At 37.8% G+C, this 20,095-nt stretch overlaps 1 protein-coding gene across 2 annotated transcripts in view; it reads left to right on the plus strand.

Annotated features, from left to right (window-relative positions):
* Positions 1 to 20,095, plus strand: part of ANKRD28 (ankyrin repeat domain 28) — a 135,854-nt gene that overhangs the window by 55,173 nt on the left and 60,586 nt on the right. For both annotated transcript variants that reach the window (XM_049766131.1, XM_049766130.1), the window contains exon 3: positions 6,368 to 6,446. In XM_049766131.1, the coding sequence (XP_049622088.1) occupies positions 6,368 to 6,446 (79 nt within the window). The remainder of the gene's footprint in view (positions 1 to 6,367; positions 6,447 to 20,095) is intronic.

Raw genomic sequence — 20,095 nt, forward strand, 5'->3', positions numbered from 1 at the left:
GAGATGGAAAAACTCACTTAATTTCTATCCTAAAAGAGAATTTCCCTGTAGTTTTATCATGCATAGAAATATCACTTCTCATTAGGGCATCAAGATTCCAACTTAAAATTTGCTCATTAGTATTAGATCCTTAAATAAGTATGTATTTTCTATGTATTGTGACTAAATTGTAGTCATTATAATGGAAGCCGGTATCTTCCACGAAGAAGGTTTCGTGAAACTAGTTGGATATTTCCAAACTAGAAAATGACAGAAAATTATTAGTGTTTTTCTTTATGTATTTTTTGTTTTGGATGTTTGGTTGGTTTTGGGGCCATATCCAGTGGCTTTCAGGGGTTATTCCTGGTTTTGTGCTCAGAAATTATTATTAACAGGCTCAGGGGACCATATGGGATACTAGGGCCTGAACTTTGGTTGCCTGAGTACAAAGCAAATGTCCTTCTCACCGTAATATCACTCTGGTCCCTAGTATTGTAATTTTTTTTATTTAAATTTTTTTCAAAGCTAATTTTTATCTAGCTTAAAATTTTTATTTTAATTTTTAATTGGGTTATCTTTATTTTGTAATACTATAAAGTTTTAGGGAATAAGTTAGCATTATAATTCTTTTTCTTTATGGGTGGGGTCCAGGTAGTCCTCCCTGGTGCTCAGGGTTTACTCCTGGCACTGCTCAGAAGTGACCACTTGATGTTTTGGGGCCTTATGAGGTGAATACAGGGCCATATACAGATATACAAGACAAATACTTTCGTAAGCCCTGTCCTCTCTAGTCTCATACTTCTTTTTTTATTGTAGTTTATTCTTTTTTTTTTTTTTTTTTTTTTTTTGGTTTTTGGGCCACACCCGGTGACGCTCAGGGGTTACTCCTGGCTATGCGCTCAGAAGTCGCTCCTGGCTTGGGGGACCATATGGGACGCCGGGGGATCGAACCGCGGTCCGTCTCCTAGGCTAGCGCAGGTAAGGCAGGCACCTTACCTCCAGCGCCACCGCCCGGCCCCTGTAGTTTATTCTTAAAGTAACATGTTATTGATATTTTGGGTTTGATATATACAAAGTTAATTGTCTGTCCACTGCCAACAAAGTGCCAAAGACCCTTCACCATTATGTTTATGTCCTCATCCTTTTCTCCACTACCCCTCAGGCTTGAGGAAATCTTTTTTTTGCCAAGGCTCTTATTTTCATTTTGGTCATTGGCTATGCCTTTTCTTTGTTTCTTTCTGTATTATATTATGGATGAGATCATCTAGTATTTGTCCTCCTTATTTAATTTTATGTAATACCCTTTGGTTCCATTCAGATTGTAGCAAAAGACAAAATTTTATCCTTAGAGATGAGAAGTATTTTGTTCTGAATATATTATGTCTTCTATATCCACTTATCTGTCATTGTGTACTTGGGTTGTTTATAGAGCTTACTTATTTAAATAGCACTGTTTATATATGTATGTGTATATATTTATGTAAACTTTCACTATTTAATGTTCTTGGGTTACATGCCAAGAAGTTGAATCACTGGGTCATAAGGTAGCTCTTTTATTTTTTTGACAGGGGGTCAGAGGTTCCATATCTGACAGTGCTCAGGACGTACTCCTGACTCTGTGGTCAAGTATCTAAGCTATGGCAAGTTAACTATTCACTGCACTATTTCTCTGGCCCCAGTATTTCTATTTAACTTTTTTGGGATGAGGGGATCACACTCGGCAGCACTCAGGTTACTCCTGGTTCTGCATTCGGAAATCATTCCTGGCAGGCTCAGGGACCATATGGGATGGCAGGGATCGAATTTGGGTCAGCCATGTAGAAGGCAAACATCCTACCTACTTGCTCTAGTCCCAGGAGCTCTTTTTAATTTTTTAATTTTTGTGAAGAGCCCATGTTGTTTATTCAGGTAATATTTCAACCAATAGTGAGAGAGGGTTAGTGAAAAGGAAACTTGCCAGCACTTACCATTTATAGACTTCATGATAGAGGTCTCCTTTTCAGCACTTTTTGATGAATCTTCTTGCTAACACTGATCATTTACAGACTTTGTTATAGAGGTTATTCTTGCAGGTGTGAGTGATATTTTTACCATCATTTTGATTTGCCCTTTAGTGGTTATGATCATTTTTTCCTCAGGCTTCTTGGCTGTGTGTCTTTGAGAAAATGTATGGTCATCGATCACTTCTCCCAATTTTATTTTGTCATTACTGAGTTTTGTAAGTTCATATATATGTCTTAGCTATTTGCCCTCTGTCATATACTTTCCTTGGTTCAGCAGGTATCTTCATTTTGGCATTTCTGTTGGCAGTGCAGGAAAATTTTAGCTTGATGTAATCATACTTTGTTTATGGAATTTAATCATTGAAGACATCTCTGAAGTTAGTTGGATAAAGAATATTCTGGGGCCTGGAGAGTTAGCACAGCGGCGTTTGCCTTGCAAGTAGCCGATCCAGGACCAAAGGTGGTTGGTTCGAATCCCGGTGTCCCATATGGTCCCCCGTGCCTGCCAGGAGCAGACAGCCAGGAGTAAGTAACCCCTGAGCATTGCCGGGCATGGCCCAAAAACCAAAAAAAAAAAAAAGAATATTCTGAATTTAGGTCTAATTTCAAGGCCCATAACCCATTTTGAATTAACTTTTGGCTATTAGATTTGAGTGAAATGAAATGGGATCCAATTTCATTATTTTGTATGACTTACCAATTTTCTCATTATCATTTATTAGAGATTTTCCTTAAACGAATGTACTTAGATGAGTTTTATTGTGTATGTTTTTTTGTGTTATTGTTGTTATTGTTACAAAGTAACCTTCATGCATCTGAGAATTTATTAGGCTTTCAGTTCTATTTTGTAGGCCTGTTTTTTTCTGGAACAAAATCTTTATATTCCAATACCACAATATTTTTTTTACTGTAATTTCCACTTTCTTTCTCAGTATTGCTTTGGCTACTTAGTCTGTTTTATGATTTCACTCAGATTTTACTAGTATTCCTGTGTCATTGAAGAATTCCATTGGAATTTTTATAGTGATTGCTCTTAATCTATATTGTGCTGAGTATCTGATTGCCAGAGTTTGCCCTTCTGATCCTGTGTTTATGAAATATTTTCTATTTATTTTATTTCTAATTCTTTAAATGGTGCTTTACTGTATTTCTCTCTCTCTCTTTTTTTTTTTTTTTTTTTTTTTTTTGGTTTTTGGGTCACACCCGGTAACACTCAGGGGTTACTCCTGGCTATGCGCTCAGAAGTTGCTCCTGGCTTGGGGGACCATATGGGATACCGGGGCATCGAACCGCAGTCCGTCCAAGGCTAGCGCAGGCAGGGCAGGCACCTTACCTTTAGCGCCACCGCCCGGCCCCCTATATTTCTCTTTTTTAAAGCTGATTCCCAGGCACTTTTTTTTTTGGACACAATTTTAAGTTGGTATGGGTTGCTTTTTTGATTTTGCTTTGGGTTATTTGCTTTGTTTTCCTTTCTAATTATTTGCATAGTGTGTTTTTATTGTAGCCTGCCAGTTTATACTGAATTGGTTCACTGTTCCTAAAAGGTTTTTGTGGAATCTTTATGGTTTTTAATGTATATTATGTCAGCTGCAAATAGTAAAGGTGTAACTTCTTATTTTCCAGTTCGAATTTCCTCCCTCCCTCACTTTTTTCCTTGCTTCCTTCCATTTTGGGGCCATGCTGGCAGTGGTCCTGGATTCCTCCGAGTGGGTTTGGAGGACCATATAGGATGCAAGGGATTGAACCTGGCTCAGCTGCATGCAAGGCAATTGCCCTCTTCCCTGTACTATCTGCCTCTCTCAGGATTCCCTTTTTCTATATTTCCTTGCCAATACTTATATCTATAATTTTTTTCAGGGTGGGGGGGGCCACCTGATGCTCAGGATTGCTCCTAATGGAGCTCAGAGACCATAGGGGTGTCGGGAATATAACCCGAGCACAGTACTATGACTCCAGCCCTGTGGGCCACACCTGGTGGTGCTAGCAGTTACTCCTGTCTCTTCACTCATGTGAAGAATAGGAATATATTTCTAGTGGTACTCAGGATACTATTTGAGATGTTGGGGAGCAAGCTCACATCGACCAATTCAAATAAGTACTATACCTACTGTACAGTTGTTCCATCCCCTAATATTTCTTTAATGTAAACCTTTCTTAGGGTATAAGGTGGTATTTTATTGTGGTCTTAGTTTGCTTCTCTTAATAAAGAATGGTTAAAGAAGATACGGCATATAGTTCCATAGTTAAACAACTAGATGAACTACTGCATTTGTAACCGCATGGAAGGAACCTATGAGAATTGCCGTTGTGAAAAGTAAGTCAGAAATATAAATACCTTAATATGATTTGTACATAAAATATCAAATAGCAAAGCAGTGGAATTGATAACCATACCAAAACAAACCCTTGAATTCTGACTTTAGACTAAAGTTAAAAGAGAGAGGGTGGATTAGGAACAATGTATGAGAGGATCCAATATACTTATGGTGGAAGGTCATTGGTGTTTAGCTGGTGAATGGCATTTGAGAACCCACATTTAAGGAAGTGTAAACCTAATATATATTATATATATTAATGTAAGCCGATGTTTCCATAATAAAAAAAATAGTAAATACAAAACAAATGAATGATAAGTGAAGTGATGTTGAACATTTTTGCGTATCCCTGGGCTATCTGGAAAAATGTCTATTCAGGTCTGTTAGCCCAAAATTGTTTTGTTGTTGAGTTATGTGAGCTCTATTTTATGAATTTTGACCTCTTGTCAGACTGCTGTGCAAATATTTTCTCTCAGTTGCCTTTAGCTTTTTGATTTCTTTGTGATTTGTCTATTCAGTCTGTTGAAAACTTTAAATGGACTAAAGAAATATGCCAAAGCCAAATAATTATTTAAATAAGTTACTTCTCTTTTTAGTCTGGATTTTAGTGGTCCAGGTTATTGGGGGCAACGCTGCTCTATCAGATAATTCAGAAGCTTGTTCTATGGTACTTGCTATGTGATTTTATTATAAGATGACATCTAAGTGATTACCTGTTTCTGCAGGTAATCAAAGTCAAGCTAGGTGGCTATTATATTGCTGGGTAGTATGCAGTCCACTACAGCTTTATTCCTAATGATAAAAGGGGTAATGCACAATGCAAAATAACTAATAATCAGTCACAAAAGCATATATTACTGTATGAAGAGGAAGGTTTTTGTTACTTGTAGTTGGCTTCTCTTCCATACAGGAAGAATATATTTAGTTTTGTTTTTTTTTTAAATTTGATTTAGTTACCATGGATTACAGAGTTATACATGATTGAATTTTAGGCATGGCATTGTTCCACCATTAATCCCTGCACTCGTGTCCACTTAACTCCATCAGTGTTTCCAGTTTCCCTCCCAACTACCAGCCTGCCTATATGACAGGTTATTTTTGATCAGTTGACACTATGGCTTACAGTAGTATTACTGATGGGGTTGGACTCATAACACATAACCACCTTTCAGTACTCTCCCTTCTTCCTCCCTTCACTAGTATTCACTTCCCTCTTTTATTGTTGTAATGTTTTCTTCCCTGCCCTTCCCCACCTCACCCTTTTCCCCCTGAGCTTTCTACTGAAGATCAGTTCTCATATTCTTCATTTCTACTGCCTTTGGGCATTTGTTTTCTTGTTCCTCTTCTGTGTTTCTTTATATCTTTTATCTCTCCCCATCTTACCAACTTCACTCAAGGTATTTCTAGATTCATCCATTTAGTAGCAGATTACATGATTTCATCTTTTGTTAAGGCAAAATAATGTTTTATTGTGATTATATACTATGGTTTCTTTATCTGGTCATTTGTTCTTTGGCACTTGAATTTTTTTTTTTTTTTTTTTACAGATTTGGGCTATTATGAATGCAATGATCATAGGAGTATGACTGGAGTTTTGGGGAACAATAATATATTTTTGCTGTTTACAAAGGAAACCATTTATTCTAGGACAGAATTCAAAACTGGCAGGAAATTTAAGGAAAACTTTTGTTTGGTTTAGAACATTGTCAAATATTCAAAAACTTTTGCTCTGACATTCTGGATACTTACATAGGATTTTAACAAGTATACTCTGGATAACATTAAATTCATTAAATTAATAGTTAAAAACTGTAGAAATATTTGAAGAAAATAGATAAAGGAAGTGTGCCTGTGTCAGCAGCATGGTCATTTTACTTAAAAAGGTTCTAAGAAACTACACTTTTATCATTTTGCATTTATGTTTTTATCTTTTGCTTGTTTTTGCTAACATGTATATAGTGTTGAATAGAACTTGCAATCTAGAACTGTGGAAGTAGTAAATTGGTTATTTAAGTTTTATTCACGTAAAGTGTTTTAAAGTTAATGTCTCACCTATCCTCCTTATCATAGGACAATGAAAAGAGAACTCCACTACATGCTGCTGCCTATCTTGGAGATGCAGAAATTATTGAACTGCTTATTTTATCTGGTACGGTAAGCTTGTGTAATAAGAACACACAATGTATCTGCTATCAAATCCTGAGTGCATATTTATTATTTATTAATGCAAGTAAATTATAAAGTATATTATAGCATATATAATGCTATAGAAAAATTAAGTAGATATGTATAATGGAGATACAGATAAATTCTGTTGCTGGTTAAGTATTCACACTAGAACTCAGTGGAGTACTAGGACACAATTGCTGTTCTCCAAGGGGGAGGTGGTCATGGCTTACAGGGGTCCTCAAACTTTTTAAAAAGGGGGCCAGTTCACTGTCCCTCAGACCATTGGAGGGTCTGACTATAGTAAAAACAAAACTTATGAACAAATTCTTATGCACACTACATATATCTTATTTTGCAATGAAGAAACAAAACAGATACAAATACAATATGTGGCCCACAGGCCATAGTTTGAGGACCACTGGCAAAGCCCTGAAGGATACAATAAGTCATATGATTGCAGATATATTTTGAAAGTGATGCCAATGAGTTTTCAGTCCTCATAATTTCAAGGATTTATAAGATAACGTAAAAGGAAACTTTCCCTTTAACTGCTTAAAATATGAAGGAATGTTAGAAATGTGTTTTAAGAATGGCTCCTATTGTGGTCATATTGTCTACAGTCTTTTTTTTTTTTTTTTTTTTTTGCTACCCCCACTGCACTCAGGTGTTATGCCTAGATCTTCTTTCAGAAATTGATGCTGGGGATCAAACCTAGGTCTGTCTTTGGTTGACTGCATGCAAGGCAAACATCCTACCACTGTGCTATTACTGTGACCCCAGATTGCCTACAGTCTTAAAACAGGCAGTCAAACAGAACTTAAAAGATTTTTTGCTGTACTCAGATTGTTGTAATTAATATTTCTTGGGTATGCATGAACATATTGGAATTGTGCTTGCATTGCTATATTTTCCAAATATATGCATAGTGAAATTAAAAAAATTTCATTTTCTGTGTAAGGAAAGCCCGTTACATAGTAATTTTATTTCCTCTTAATTAAGACAGCTTCTATTTTAATATGAATTGATGGAATCAGTTTTATATATATAATTTTCTTTCTGAACATGGTTTAAGAAATAGTTTTCTACCATCTACTTCTATTTTTCCCTCCCCTCTCCTGCTCTACTTGCTTTGCTGGGGATCCAAGGGTGTTTCATATACTAGAAATAGTGCAGTTATAGAATCTGAGTAAGACCTTTACTCTGCATTTTTAATATTAGTACAAAACTTTACTCATGTACTTTCATGTAGGCATAATAATTACATAACTCAGCTTGCAATTCTTTTTTAAAAACTCCACTCAAAATTTATATCTAAAAGAAACAATACAATTTGATTTGATTCCTCCTTTATTTTCATTTTTTTGGGCAAACCCAATCATACTTAAGAGACTTCTCCCACTTCATGCTTGAGACTCATGAAGTGCTGAGGATAGAACCCAGGACTTGAGTATGCTAAGCGTGTTATACAACCCTGCAAGCTTTTTTCTTGGCCCTTAATTTCTTCTTTCTAAAGTGATTGCATTCAGGTTGTTGCTTATACAAGGTTGACTTTCCTGTCTTTGTGTGTGATCATTCAGCACATGAAATAAAAATACGATAGTATCAGATGTTGACTTTGAAAGAGAATTTGAATGAATGGCTGTTTAATTTCCTTTGAAAAACTTGTATAAAGTACCAGATATGTATAAAAGTAATTTCAACATGTCCTTAAAAAAGGAATTTTAATATTTCATTTAATTAGTTAATAGCTATTTTTTTCTTTTATTGATTTTATTTAAAGAAAGTGCATCACATAGTTGACCATAATACATTTATTTTCAGATAAGTGAGATCAAAATTAAAAAAAGAAAAAAGGAAGAAGAGAAAGAAAATTAAAAAGAAAGAATCAAAGAAGCACAGTGGCAAGGATATTTGTGAGAATTATTGTAACTCCGAATAAAAGAAGCACAGTGGCAAGGATATTTGTGAAAATTATTGTAACTCCAATGAAGTTATTAATAAAATGGCAGAAGCCTTAGTAAACTTTTGTTGTTAGCTATCCATGTTAAATTGGTGTGTTCTTGGGGCCGGCGAGGTGGCGCTAGAGGTAAGGTGTCTGCCTTGCAAGCGCTAGCCAAGGATCAGGACTGCGGTTCAATCCCCCGGCGTCCCATATGGTCCCCCCATGCCAGGGGCAATTTCTGAGCACTTAGCCAGGAGTAATCCCTGAGCATCAAACGGGTGTGGACGAAAAACAAAAAACAAAAAATACCCAACTTAAATTGGTGTGTTCTTATAGGAATGTCATCATCAAATAAATGAAGTGGTATAGGAATTCTAAGCACTATAAGGAGGATAAGGAGAAACTATGCCACACTTGCTCCTGGGTGATGTCAACTCAAATACCGGCATACCTGAAGTTTAGTTAGATTGGTGTCTCTGAAAAGAATAAGAAGAGTGGTGAGGAAGGGCCATAGTTAAAACAGTGATTAGGCTCTCCTCCTGAGATTCCTTAGATAGACACATGACTTATTCCCTTAACTTTTCCGTGTCCTAACTCACATTCTGCCTCGTCTGTGAGCCTATCCCTCCTCACAGTGGCCACTAGTACTACCACCATCATTCTTTTCCTTTCTTATTTCTTTTTTATAGTACTTATTAACTTTTTCATAAAATTTTACTTGTTTTCTATCATTCTTTCCCTACTCTAGTATAAACTGCAAGACATGGTTCTGCTTTGCTCTCAGACATATATTTCCTAAATATTTTGAATATATAATTTTGAATATTTTGAATATGTAATAGATTCTGAACACTTAGTAATAAACATGATTTTAGCAGTCTAAATTTAGGCTCTCTCCCTTTTTTTTTTGTTTGTTCGTTTTTGTTTTTGTTTTTGTTTTTCAGGCCACACCTGTTTGATGCTCAGGGGTTACTCCTGGCTAAGGGCTCAGAAATTGCCCCTGGCTTGGGGGGACCATCTGGGACTCCGGGGGATCGAACCACGGTCCTGATCCTTGGCTAGCACTTGCAAGGCAGACAAACACCTTGCCTCTAGCGCCACCTTGCCAGCCCCTCTCTCCTTTTTTTAACTTTGTTTACTTTTGGTTCCTAGTTTCCCAAGTTTTAGTGAAACAGAAATGGGAGTGGAATCTAGGATCTAGGGTCAGAAGGGGCTCATTAAGTAAAGAGGAAATAATGGCAAATGATTTGTGTTCTGTGGATGTTGCTCAAGCTTCCTACTTGAGAGGAGACGTGGAGTCTGCTGATGAGACAGTATTACTCTTTAGAAGTAAATAAATGAATGGAAATGTAGCTTGGGTTTCCAATAACATGAACTGGATTGAACACTCAAGATGTTTCCCTGATCTACAAGTGAACTTAGAGTACAGTGCCAGGAGTAAGCCCTGAGCATAGCTGGAAGTGGCACCAAAACCAAAAAATCTAAAAAATAAAAAATAAAACTTACAATTAGAAGATAATGATGTGGGGCCGGGCGGTGGCACTAGAGGTAAGGTGCCTGCCTTGCCTGCGCTAGCCTTGGATGGACCGCGGTTCGATCCCCCGGTTTCCCATATGGTCCCCCAAGCCAGGAGCGACTTCTGAGCGCATAGCCAGGAGTAACCCCTGAGCGTCACCGGGTGTGGCCCAAAAAAACCAAAAAAAAAAAAAAAGAAGATAATGATGTATCTCCAGATTAACAAGTGAGTAAAGAAACTACATAAAAAACTTAGTTAAGGTTTTTCAACAATGGGGGCCGGAGAGATAGCATGGAGGTAAGGCATTTGCCTTTCATACAGGAGGTCATCGGTTCGAATCCTGGCGTCCCATATGGTCCCCTGTGCCTGCCAGGAGCAATTTCTGAGCCTGGAGCCAGGAATAACCCCTGAGCATTGCCGGGTGTGACCCCCCCAAAAACACACACACACACACACACACACACACACACACACACACACACACACACAAAGATTTTTCAACAATGAAAAGATGATCATCTATTTAGAAAATTAGAGAACATTAGATTAATAAGAACATTAGATTTAAACTATGTTATAAAAAGTGGATTTAATAGATATTAATGAAAATCATTCAGTTCAGACTGCAGTAGAATATACATTCTTTTGAAGAGTTGCATATAGCATAGAATATACAACATATTTTTGAATGTATAAGCAAAACAATTTACATTCTTTTTGAGTGTGCATAGAACATTCTATAGGATACACCATTTTGAGCCCACAAAACAAGTCTTCATGAATTAAAGATCAAAACATCAAACATCTTTTCTAACTACAGTTGTCTAAAACTAGAAATCAGTTAACCGATAGCCTTAAAAAGTACTGACATGGAAATTAAGCAATATGTTATGAACTATCATTGGATTACAAAACAGTGATTACCAGAGTGAGGAATGGGAAGTGAAAGCAATGAATAAAAATTATCATAGGTTACAAAGTTTAAGTTCTGGGGGTGCAGTGAATAATCAGCTTGGTGATCAGTATAACATTAAGTATTTCAAAATTGTTATGAGAGTAGTTATCACAAGAAAAAATACTCTGTGAAGTGACATGTTAATTAAATTTATCTTAATAATCATTTTGCAATATATATATATTGTCAAGTCATTTGTTATACAGCTTAAATTACTACAATATTTTGTCAGTATATCTCATTGAAACTAGAAAAAATAACTCAAAACAGTAGTCTTCAAACTGGGGAGAGGAGAGAATAGAGAGAATAGAGGAGGGGAGAAGAAGAGAGTAAGAGAACCCTGGTTTAAATCCAGAAGGGGAGAGTGTGGGAGAGCATACCAATTGAACAGTTCCATCATCAAATAAGTTTTGCTTTTATATTTCTAAGGGACATAAATAACATGGATGGCATGTTTTCTGGTGTGTTATTTGGGTGGATTGTCCTTATATTTATTTAACCAAAGGGAAAATTGCCTAATTATAGGTGCATAGAGGTCACTCTCAGTTTGGTGTTTGAGAATCACTCCCTCTGGTCTTCAGGCCTGTTGTGTTTGTTGTGTTTATGTGCAAAGCACATGCTCTAGCCCTTTGAACCATCCCCTGACCTTAATTACAAGATTTGTGACCCTCGCTTGGAAGGGTTGGGTGCACACCTGACAGTGCTCAGGGCTTACTGCTGGCTCTCTACTCAGGAATTACTCCTGGTGAGTTCAGGGGACCATATGGGATGCTGGGGATCAAATCCCACTTGGTCCCCTTACCCTCTCTCCAACACTTAAGCCTTGCTTTTTCTTTATAGATGTTACTCTAGTTGTCTTTTTGCATTTGAAGTCACAGATTAAGGTTTTCTCTGCTTACTACAGATACTCCTCACTTAACGACCAAGTTTTGTTTCAGCCACTTGGTCGTTAAGTGAATTGGTCGTTAAGTGAGAAACTGCATGTACTGTATACGTAGTACAGTATATGCATAGTACTTGACAATACAGTATTCTGAATAAGTAAAATAACGAGAAAGTGGGGCCGGCGAGGTGGCGCTAGAGGTAAGGTGTCTGCCTTGCAAGCGCTAGCCAAGGATCAGGACCGCGGTTCGATCCCCCGGCGTCCCATATGGTCCCCCCAAGCCAGGGGCGATTTCTGAGCGCTTAGCCAGGAGTAACCCCTGAGCGTCAAACGGGTGTGGCCCAAAAACCAAAAAAAAAAAAAAAAAAAAAAAATAACGAGAAAGATCAAACTGAAAACTTCAACTTGTTTTAATTTGCATAGGTACACATAGTACTGCAATGTATTACAGAACATAAAGTTAGTAAAGTAGATACAGTAAAGCACCAAAAACCACAGTACTGTACTGTAGAGTGTACAAGATGAAAAAGGATATTTAAAATAAAATAGTGGTGAAGAGATGGTGGCAAGTGCGAGCGGTCTCTAAATAGGTAGTTCGTTATGCGAGGAGTATTTGTATTTCCATCCCCGTTACCCTCCACCATACCATAGTCCAGGGGTCCTCAAACTTTTTAAACAGGGGGCCAGTTCACTGTCCCTCAGACCATTGGAGGGTCTGACTATAGTAAAAACAAAACTTATGAACGAATTCTTATGCACACTGCATATATCTTATTTTGCAATGAAGAAACAAAACAGATACAAATACAGTATGTGGCCCGCGGGCCTAGTCACTAGTCACCTAGATGCCTAAAGGAGTTGGTTCTTGGGAGATGGGGATGGATGTGGGGAGGAGGGAGAGAAAGAGAGGGGAGGAGAGGAGTTGAGCAGATTTGAGAAAAAAGACTGTGTGTCTGTTGCAATTGCACATCTGGCACTGTTCTGGGCTACTCCAGACTTTGTGCTTGGGGCCTTGGGGAAAGGGTCACTCCTAGTGGTACTTGAGGTACCATAATATGCTGACATCAAACCTGAGTTTTCTGCTTCCACTCATTGAGTGTATTGGACTCTGGCCTCAGGATTCATCTCTTTATCCCAGAAATTCAGTAATAACTTTTCAGATAAATATATTGATTTTTTTTTTTTGCTGGAGTAGAATGTAAATATATATGCACTTTTATTTCTGAAATGTAGATACTTATTTTACTTGTAGCTCCTGTTTAATCTTTGTTTTATTTCTGTGCATTTCTATTATTAATGTTTTATTTTGTTTGGGGGGCATATCTAATGATGCTCTATCTTGGTGCTCGTAAGAGTCAGATTTGAATTTTAGCATTGTTAATCTGTTTTGGGTTTTTTCTGGGTTTTTTTGTTTGTTTGGGGTTTTTTTTTGTTTTTTGGGTCACACCCGGCAGTGCTCAGGGGTTACTCCTGGCTCTACATTCAGAAATCGCTCCTGGCAGGTTTGGGGGACCATTTGGGATGCCGGAATTTGAACTACTGTTCTTCTGCATGCAAGGCAAAAGCCCTACCTGCACAATATCTCTCTGGCCCTTGTTTATCTGTTTTTATCTTTTCCGTTTAGTTTTAGATTATTTCCCTTCACCCATCTATATTTTAACAAATATACAATAGTATTATACTAGATAATATAAATAAAATTCTATAATTGGGTTATATTGTAATAGAATATTATATAAAGGATTATCTATAGAAATATAGGAATATAATCCTACATAATAATATATAATAATAATCCTATAATGAATAAAATCCATCATAGAGTTTTTTTTTTTAATTTTTGGTATTTGGATTATGCCCAGGTTGGGCTACACTCTTGGGTTGGTCTCATATGGTGCCAGGGATTGCACCCAGTTGGCTGCATACAAGCCAAGCTTTTTACCACTATGTCTTACATTATGTCTCTGACCAATGGAATTTATGTTTTAATAAGGAAAATACAGGTAAATAGATATTTTGTGTTGTAGTGATGACTGCTGTGGAAAAGTTAAAAGAAGGATATATTGAGGAGTTTCAATTGCTATTTCTTATTAGGTTACCAGAAAAGGATTTAGTGAAAATGGCAGTTGAATAGATAAATGAAGGAAGTGAGGAAGCTGGGGTTAAACAGTGCAGATAGTGTGTACTGCAACCGTATCAGGTTATGTAGCAGGTTAGAGATAAGTAAAAATAGGGTTAAGAGATGAAGCAAAGAGATGGCATAGGTTCAAATGTTGTGTGGACTTTTGAGCCATGATATGGCTTGATTTGACCCTTAAAGTGATATAGAGAATGAATTAAGAGTTTTGAGGTGCCGGCGAGATAGCATGGAGGTAAGGCGTTTGCCTTCCATGCAGAAGGACAGTGGTTTGAATCCCGGTATCCCATATGGTCCCCTATGCCTACCAGGGGCGATTTCTGAGCATAGAGCCAGGAGTAACCCCTGAGCGTGCCGGGTGTGACCCAAAAATAAAAAAAAATAAAATAAAATAAAAAAATAAAAAGGGCCCGGAGAGATAGCACAGCGGCGTTTGCCTTGCAAGCAGCCGATCCAGGACCAAAGGTGGTTGGTTCGAATCCCGGTGTCCCATATGGTCCCCCGTGCCTGCCAGGAGCTATTTCTGAGCAGACAGCCAGGAGTAACCCCTGAACACCACCGGGTGTGACCCAAAGACAAAAAAAAAAGAGTTTTGAGGTGAAATGATAGGAATTTAATTAGAACTGAATCTTTAAAAACCTAACATTGCCATAAGACTTTAAGTTGTTTTTAAATCATGTTTATTCTGCCTTTTTTTTTTAACTTTTAGGCTGGTATTTAAAATAGTTTTATTTTCATTTTTGCTTTCCTGAATTCTGCCATCTCCTTATTGCCTTTCCTTTTTTGTTGTTGTTTTTTTGGGCCTGGTGACGCTCAGAGGTTACTCCGGGCTATGTGCTCAGAAATCGCTCCTGGCTTGGGGGAACATATGGGACGCTGGGGGATTGAACCATGGACCATCCTACGTTATCGCGTGCAAGGCAAATGCCCTACTGCTTGCCACTGCTCCAGCCCCTGCCTTTCTTCTTTTTTGAGGCCTTCATAACTTTATTTATGAAAGTTGTAAAATGAAGCTAATTCTCAGATTTGTCTTATTTTCTGCAGTAATTTCCAAATATACCTGTTTTATTTTCTTTAGTATACTCTGCTCCCATACATTTTTATTATAGTTCTATGTTGAATTTTCATATTTGGAGTTTTATGCTTTTCAGAATAACTTCACTGAAGTAATGAGGGCAAAGAGTTATGTCTTCATTATGCCAACAACTCCCCACATAGGATCAGTTGTGTAACTTGTTTCTTCAATAGTTCCCAAGTCAAAATATGTTTTCTGTTAGTACAGGAGTAGAGGGGGGGAAAGTGGAGAAAAGCGGAGAGGAAAGGAGTTTCCTCTTGAAAACTCTCTTTTTTTACTTTTATTTATTTTTAGTTTTTGGTTTTTGGGCCACCCCCAGTGACACTCAGAGGTTACTCCTGGCTATGCGCTCAGAAATCACTCCTGGCCTGGGGGACCACATGGGATGCAGGGGATCAAACCGCCATTCCTCTTAGGTCAGTGCGCGCAAGGCAGTGCGCGCGCACCCTACCTACTGCTTGCACCACTGCTCTGGCCCCAAAATTCCTCTCTCTCTCTCTTTTTTTTTTTTTTTTGGGCCACACCCAGTGACGCTCAGGGGTTACTCCTGGCTATGCACTCAGAAGTCGCTCCTGGCTTGGGGGACCATATGGGACGCTGGGGGATGGAACCGCGGTCTGTCCTAGGCTAGCGCTGGCAAGGCAGACACCTTACCTCTAGCGCACCACACCAGCCCCAAAACTTCTCTTTTTTATAAAATATCTAGAATACTAGGATTTTTACCTCTTCTTGATGTGTTTGCACCTACTGATATTTGAAATAATTCAATAGCTCCTTATAGCATGAGTTCTTAAAATGATGTGGTGATTGACTTATTGAAAGTGAAGCAAGATGCCTTTATACTTAATGAATTTTATTTGATTGAAGCCGTGTACAGTGAGCATATGTTTGTCTTGCATGTGGTCAACCCAGGTTTGAACCCTGGCATCCTATATCATTCCCTAAGCACTGCCAGGAAAAAGTAAGTAACTCCTGGTGCAGAGCCAGGAGTAACCCCTGAACACTGCCAGATGTGGTTCAAAAAACAAAAACTAAAAATTGACTTGGTGAAATGTGAGGAATAAGAAATAGAGACATACTGTTGAAAAGCACAGACTGCTCAAGAGTGGAAAAAGCTTCATGATTGATTGACTCTTAACCTCTATCTCCTCCAAGGTAGTGAAGATTCCTGGTTGGTGCCCCCCTTAGTATTGCCTCAGTTTTTACTTCTGAGTCTTGAGATTGAGTTCTTTAGAGTTACTCATGTTACCTGGCTCTCTAGACCATAGGAATTCTAGGACATAGAAAAGAGAAAGGACTTACGATAAAATCCTTTAGGGGGCTGGAGAGGTAGTACTGCAGGTAGGGCTTTTTTGCCTTGTCTACGTCTAACCTGAGTTTGATCCCTGACATTTCATATTGGTCTCCCAAGCCCACCAGAATTGATTCCTGAGCACAGAGCCAGGAGGTAACCTCTGAGCACCGCTGGGTGTGGCCCAAAAGGCCAAAAAACAAAACAACATAAATACATAAGAATAAAAATTCTTTCAGAAGGCCCCAATAGTTTCCTAAAATCTTAAGAAATTTCACTTGGTTCCTTCCTCATTTGAATACATATTTTGCTATATTTGGTAGGAATTTTTAATAGTTTGGTTTGTGCTTTCAGCGGTTTCCTTCTTATATTGAAGATGCTATTTTTTTAATGATCTAGTGAATTTTTTAAGTTAAAATACAGTCTTTAACCTGTATTCTGGAACTACATTCATTGAAAATAAAATAATTAGCACACTGTAATTTGTGAATAATGGCTATAATTCTTGACATATTGTAGGTGATCAAACAAATTCTTTAATCTCTACAGTCTAATGGAAATTGCTTTTACATTTATTAGCAACTAGGGTTAAATAAAAAGTGCTTACTATTATCTGAGTACTATGTTTAATTTTTTTTCACTTAATTTATCCTCTTAAAAGAATTCTAGATTTTTTTTTTAATTTTTGGTTTTTGGGCCACACCTGGTGATACTCAGGGGCTACTCCTGGTTATGGGCTCAGAAATCACTCCTGGCTGGGGCCAGAGAGATTGCATGGAGGTAGGGCGTTTGCCTTGCATGCAGAAGGACAGTGGTTTGAATCCCAGCATTTCATATGCTCCCCTGAGCCTACCAGGAGTGATTTCTGGGTGCAGAGCCAGTAGTAATCCCTGAGCGCTACCGGGTGACCCAAAAACAAAAAGCAAAAGAAACAAACTTCTGGCTCTGTGCTTAGAAATTGCTCTTGGCAGGCTTGGGGGACCATATAGGATGCCGGGATTCAAACTACCTTCTGTCCTGGATCGGCTGCATGCAAGGCAAATGCCCTACTGCTGTGCTATTTCTCCAGCCCCCTGAACATAGCTTTTGCTAATTGTATTACATATGTAGTACACACACATAGCCCTTCCATACTGCCCACCACCAAAACCTCTACTAAAATCTCATTTAGTATATAGTAAAATTTGTATGGGCAGTAACTTCTGTTGAACTGTGAAAAGATTAAAATTTTTGGCTGCTTACATTTATGTATTTTTAATGGGAGCAATTAATTTTATGCTTGAATTTAAAACCATAGGTTTAGCAGTACCCAATTATTTCCAATATGAGATGGGTAAGTAACTACCAGGTGGAAGGCTTTTGTCATCATTTTAATTGATTGGCCTTTAATACAGTCTTTAGTGAAATGCTATGTGACTCTTACATTTCTACCATTAGATCTATGATGAGTAATTCTTGAAAGCCTGAACACAGGTATGTTAGTTTGCCAGAACTGCCAACACAAAGTACACAAATTTAGTAATTTAAATATTTTTTATTGATTGATTGATTGATTGTTTAGGCATTGTTGGCAGGGTCAGTTCGTGCTGAAAATTGTGAGGGAAGGATATGTTCCAACTTTATCCTGTTTGTAGAACACCACCTATCCTTGTGTCTTTGCTCTGTACAGATCTGTCCAAATACTTTCTTCTTATAAGGATACTATTCGTGTTTGACTAGGCCTTGCTACCCAGTGACCTTATTTTAACATAATTGCATCTGTAAAAACTGTCTCCAAATAAGGACACATTCTGAGATGTTGGGGTTAGGACTTCAGCATGGCGTAGGTAAGGAGACACAGGTCAGAGATGGCATTCATCATACCCTCCTAATACCTATTTTTTTTCTCATTTTAAAGCTATTGGCTTATTGGTTTACAGTATTATGTCTTTCAAAGGGCTTAGCGTCAGACCTCTCAGATATGTAAGAAAGCAGCTGTTGATACTCTTTTCTTTCCTCTGTTTTACTGTTTTACTGTGAGAAAGTGGAAATGGTACTGCCTTTTGCTCCCAACCTGAAGTCTGAAGTTTTCTGTTTCTTGGTAAATAGCCAAAGGAAAGCATTATTTCTAGTTTAGAAATAATGATAAAAGTATTCACTCCTGGCCAGCTCACCAAACACAAACCTTCTGTTTGATTTAAGAATAGAAGAGAGAACTATTCTTTACAAGTATAAGTTTTAGAAAATTATTTAGGAGAATTCTTTGTAATTATGTAGGAAAATAGAAATAGTTTTTTATCAGATACAGTCAGGTTGACTTTTTAAAAGATATATAGATGATGCTAATAGTTACTTTACTTTTATAATGTGAAAGTCATGTATATTTAGGACTTGAATGAATATGTGCGATTATATTGTTGTAAAATTTTATTTTTAGAGAAGGCTCAGTGGTGTGCATGCTTTGCATGCTGGAGCCTGGGTTTGATTCCTAGCACTGCCTGCTTCCACAGCCAGGAATAGCCTCAAAATTCTGCTGGGTTTGGCTCCCAAACTAAGTAAATAAAATAGCTTACTGGCTGCCTGTGGGCTGTAATTTAAAAGGCCCTAGGCACTAATTAAGAGACTACCTCGTTACTTAATGTGAAAGTAGGATCAGATATTAAGTATGAAATTATTTATTTTGAGTATTTTAAAATACGTTGTAATATTATAACTGGAAATGGGTCTTAGGATTCAGTAACGAACCAGTCCTTCGTAACAGATGAAAGAAGTCAAAGATCGGACAAACCTAAGTGACTGATCAGTGTAGCAAGAGCTAGTGAATTGCATATTGTACAGAATGAGCCTTTGAGTCAAATAGTATACAGTCATAGAATTGGAGATTTCCCCCCCAGCCCCTTATCCTGAGACATATGCACCTTTATCTCCATCATTTTTCTGTACATGTTTGATTACCAAAACGAAGGCCAAGGTTCTGGGAGACTAGCACACAGGTTACCCAGGTAATGGTGGCATAGCCATTGTTAGATCACAAGTCTAATGATGTAGTCAAGCACATACCTTACTGGATGTGACCCCACACAAATAAGAAAACAGACAAACTATCTCTTTTTTTTTTTGATAAGAGGTATTTTTTGATAAGTGTTTTTTTTTTCAATAGAAACTTAAATTTATACTATGTTCTCAACTACATAAACTTTGCAATAGAAAAAATAAGATAGTGAAAAAAGGGTGTGATTTGGGCATTAGTCATCTTTATACATTCTTTTTTCTTTTAAATCTTATTTTCTTGAAACCATTGTGATCTACAAAGGCCTTCATAGTTGAATTTCAGATATAGTGTGTCAGGGCCACTCCCACCACCAATGTCGACCTCCTTCTGCCAGTAAATCCTATACCACCACCCTTTGCCCCCTGTCCTGCCAGCATAACAAGTCCCTTTAAAGTTTAGATTGTCAGAATTTAGGTCTCTTGATTTTATTGTTGTTGACTTTGGCTTGGATATTTAGTTCTGTCCTTATTTTTTCTCCACTAATGCATCTGAGAAAACAGACGTCTTTTAAGGGCTGAGATAGAGCTCAGTAGTCTGAGGTCCTAGACCCAATCCTGCACCAGAAACAGAAAAACTAACATTTCAGAGTACTTTTTTTTTTTTTTTTTTTTTTTACAAAAGTATGGTTAAGTTATTAAAAGATTGGGGGCCGGAGAGTTAGCGCAGCGGCGTTTGCCTTGCAAGCAGCCGATCCAGGACCAAAGGTGGTTGGTTCGAATCCTGGAGTCCCATATGGTCCCCCGTGCCTGCCAGGAACTATTTCTGAGCAGACATCCACGAGTAACCCCTGAACGCCACT

Source organism: Suncus etruscus, chromosome 20 (assembly GCF_024139225.1).
Source record: "Suncus etruscus isolate mSunEtr1 chromosome 20, mSunEtr1.pri.cur, whole genome shotgun sequence".
Lineage (NCBI taxonomy): Eukaryota > Metazoa > Chordata > Mammalia > Eulipotyphla > Soricidae > Suncus > Suncus etruscus.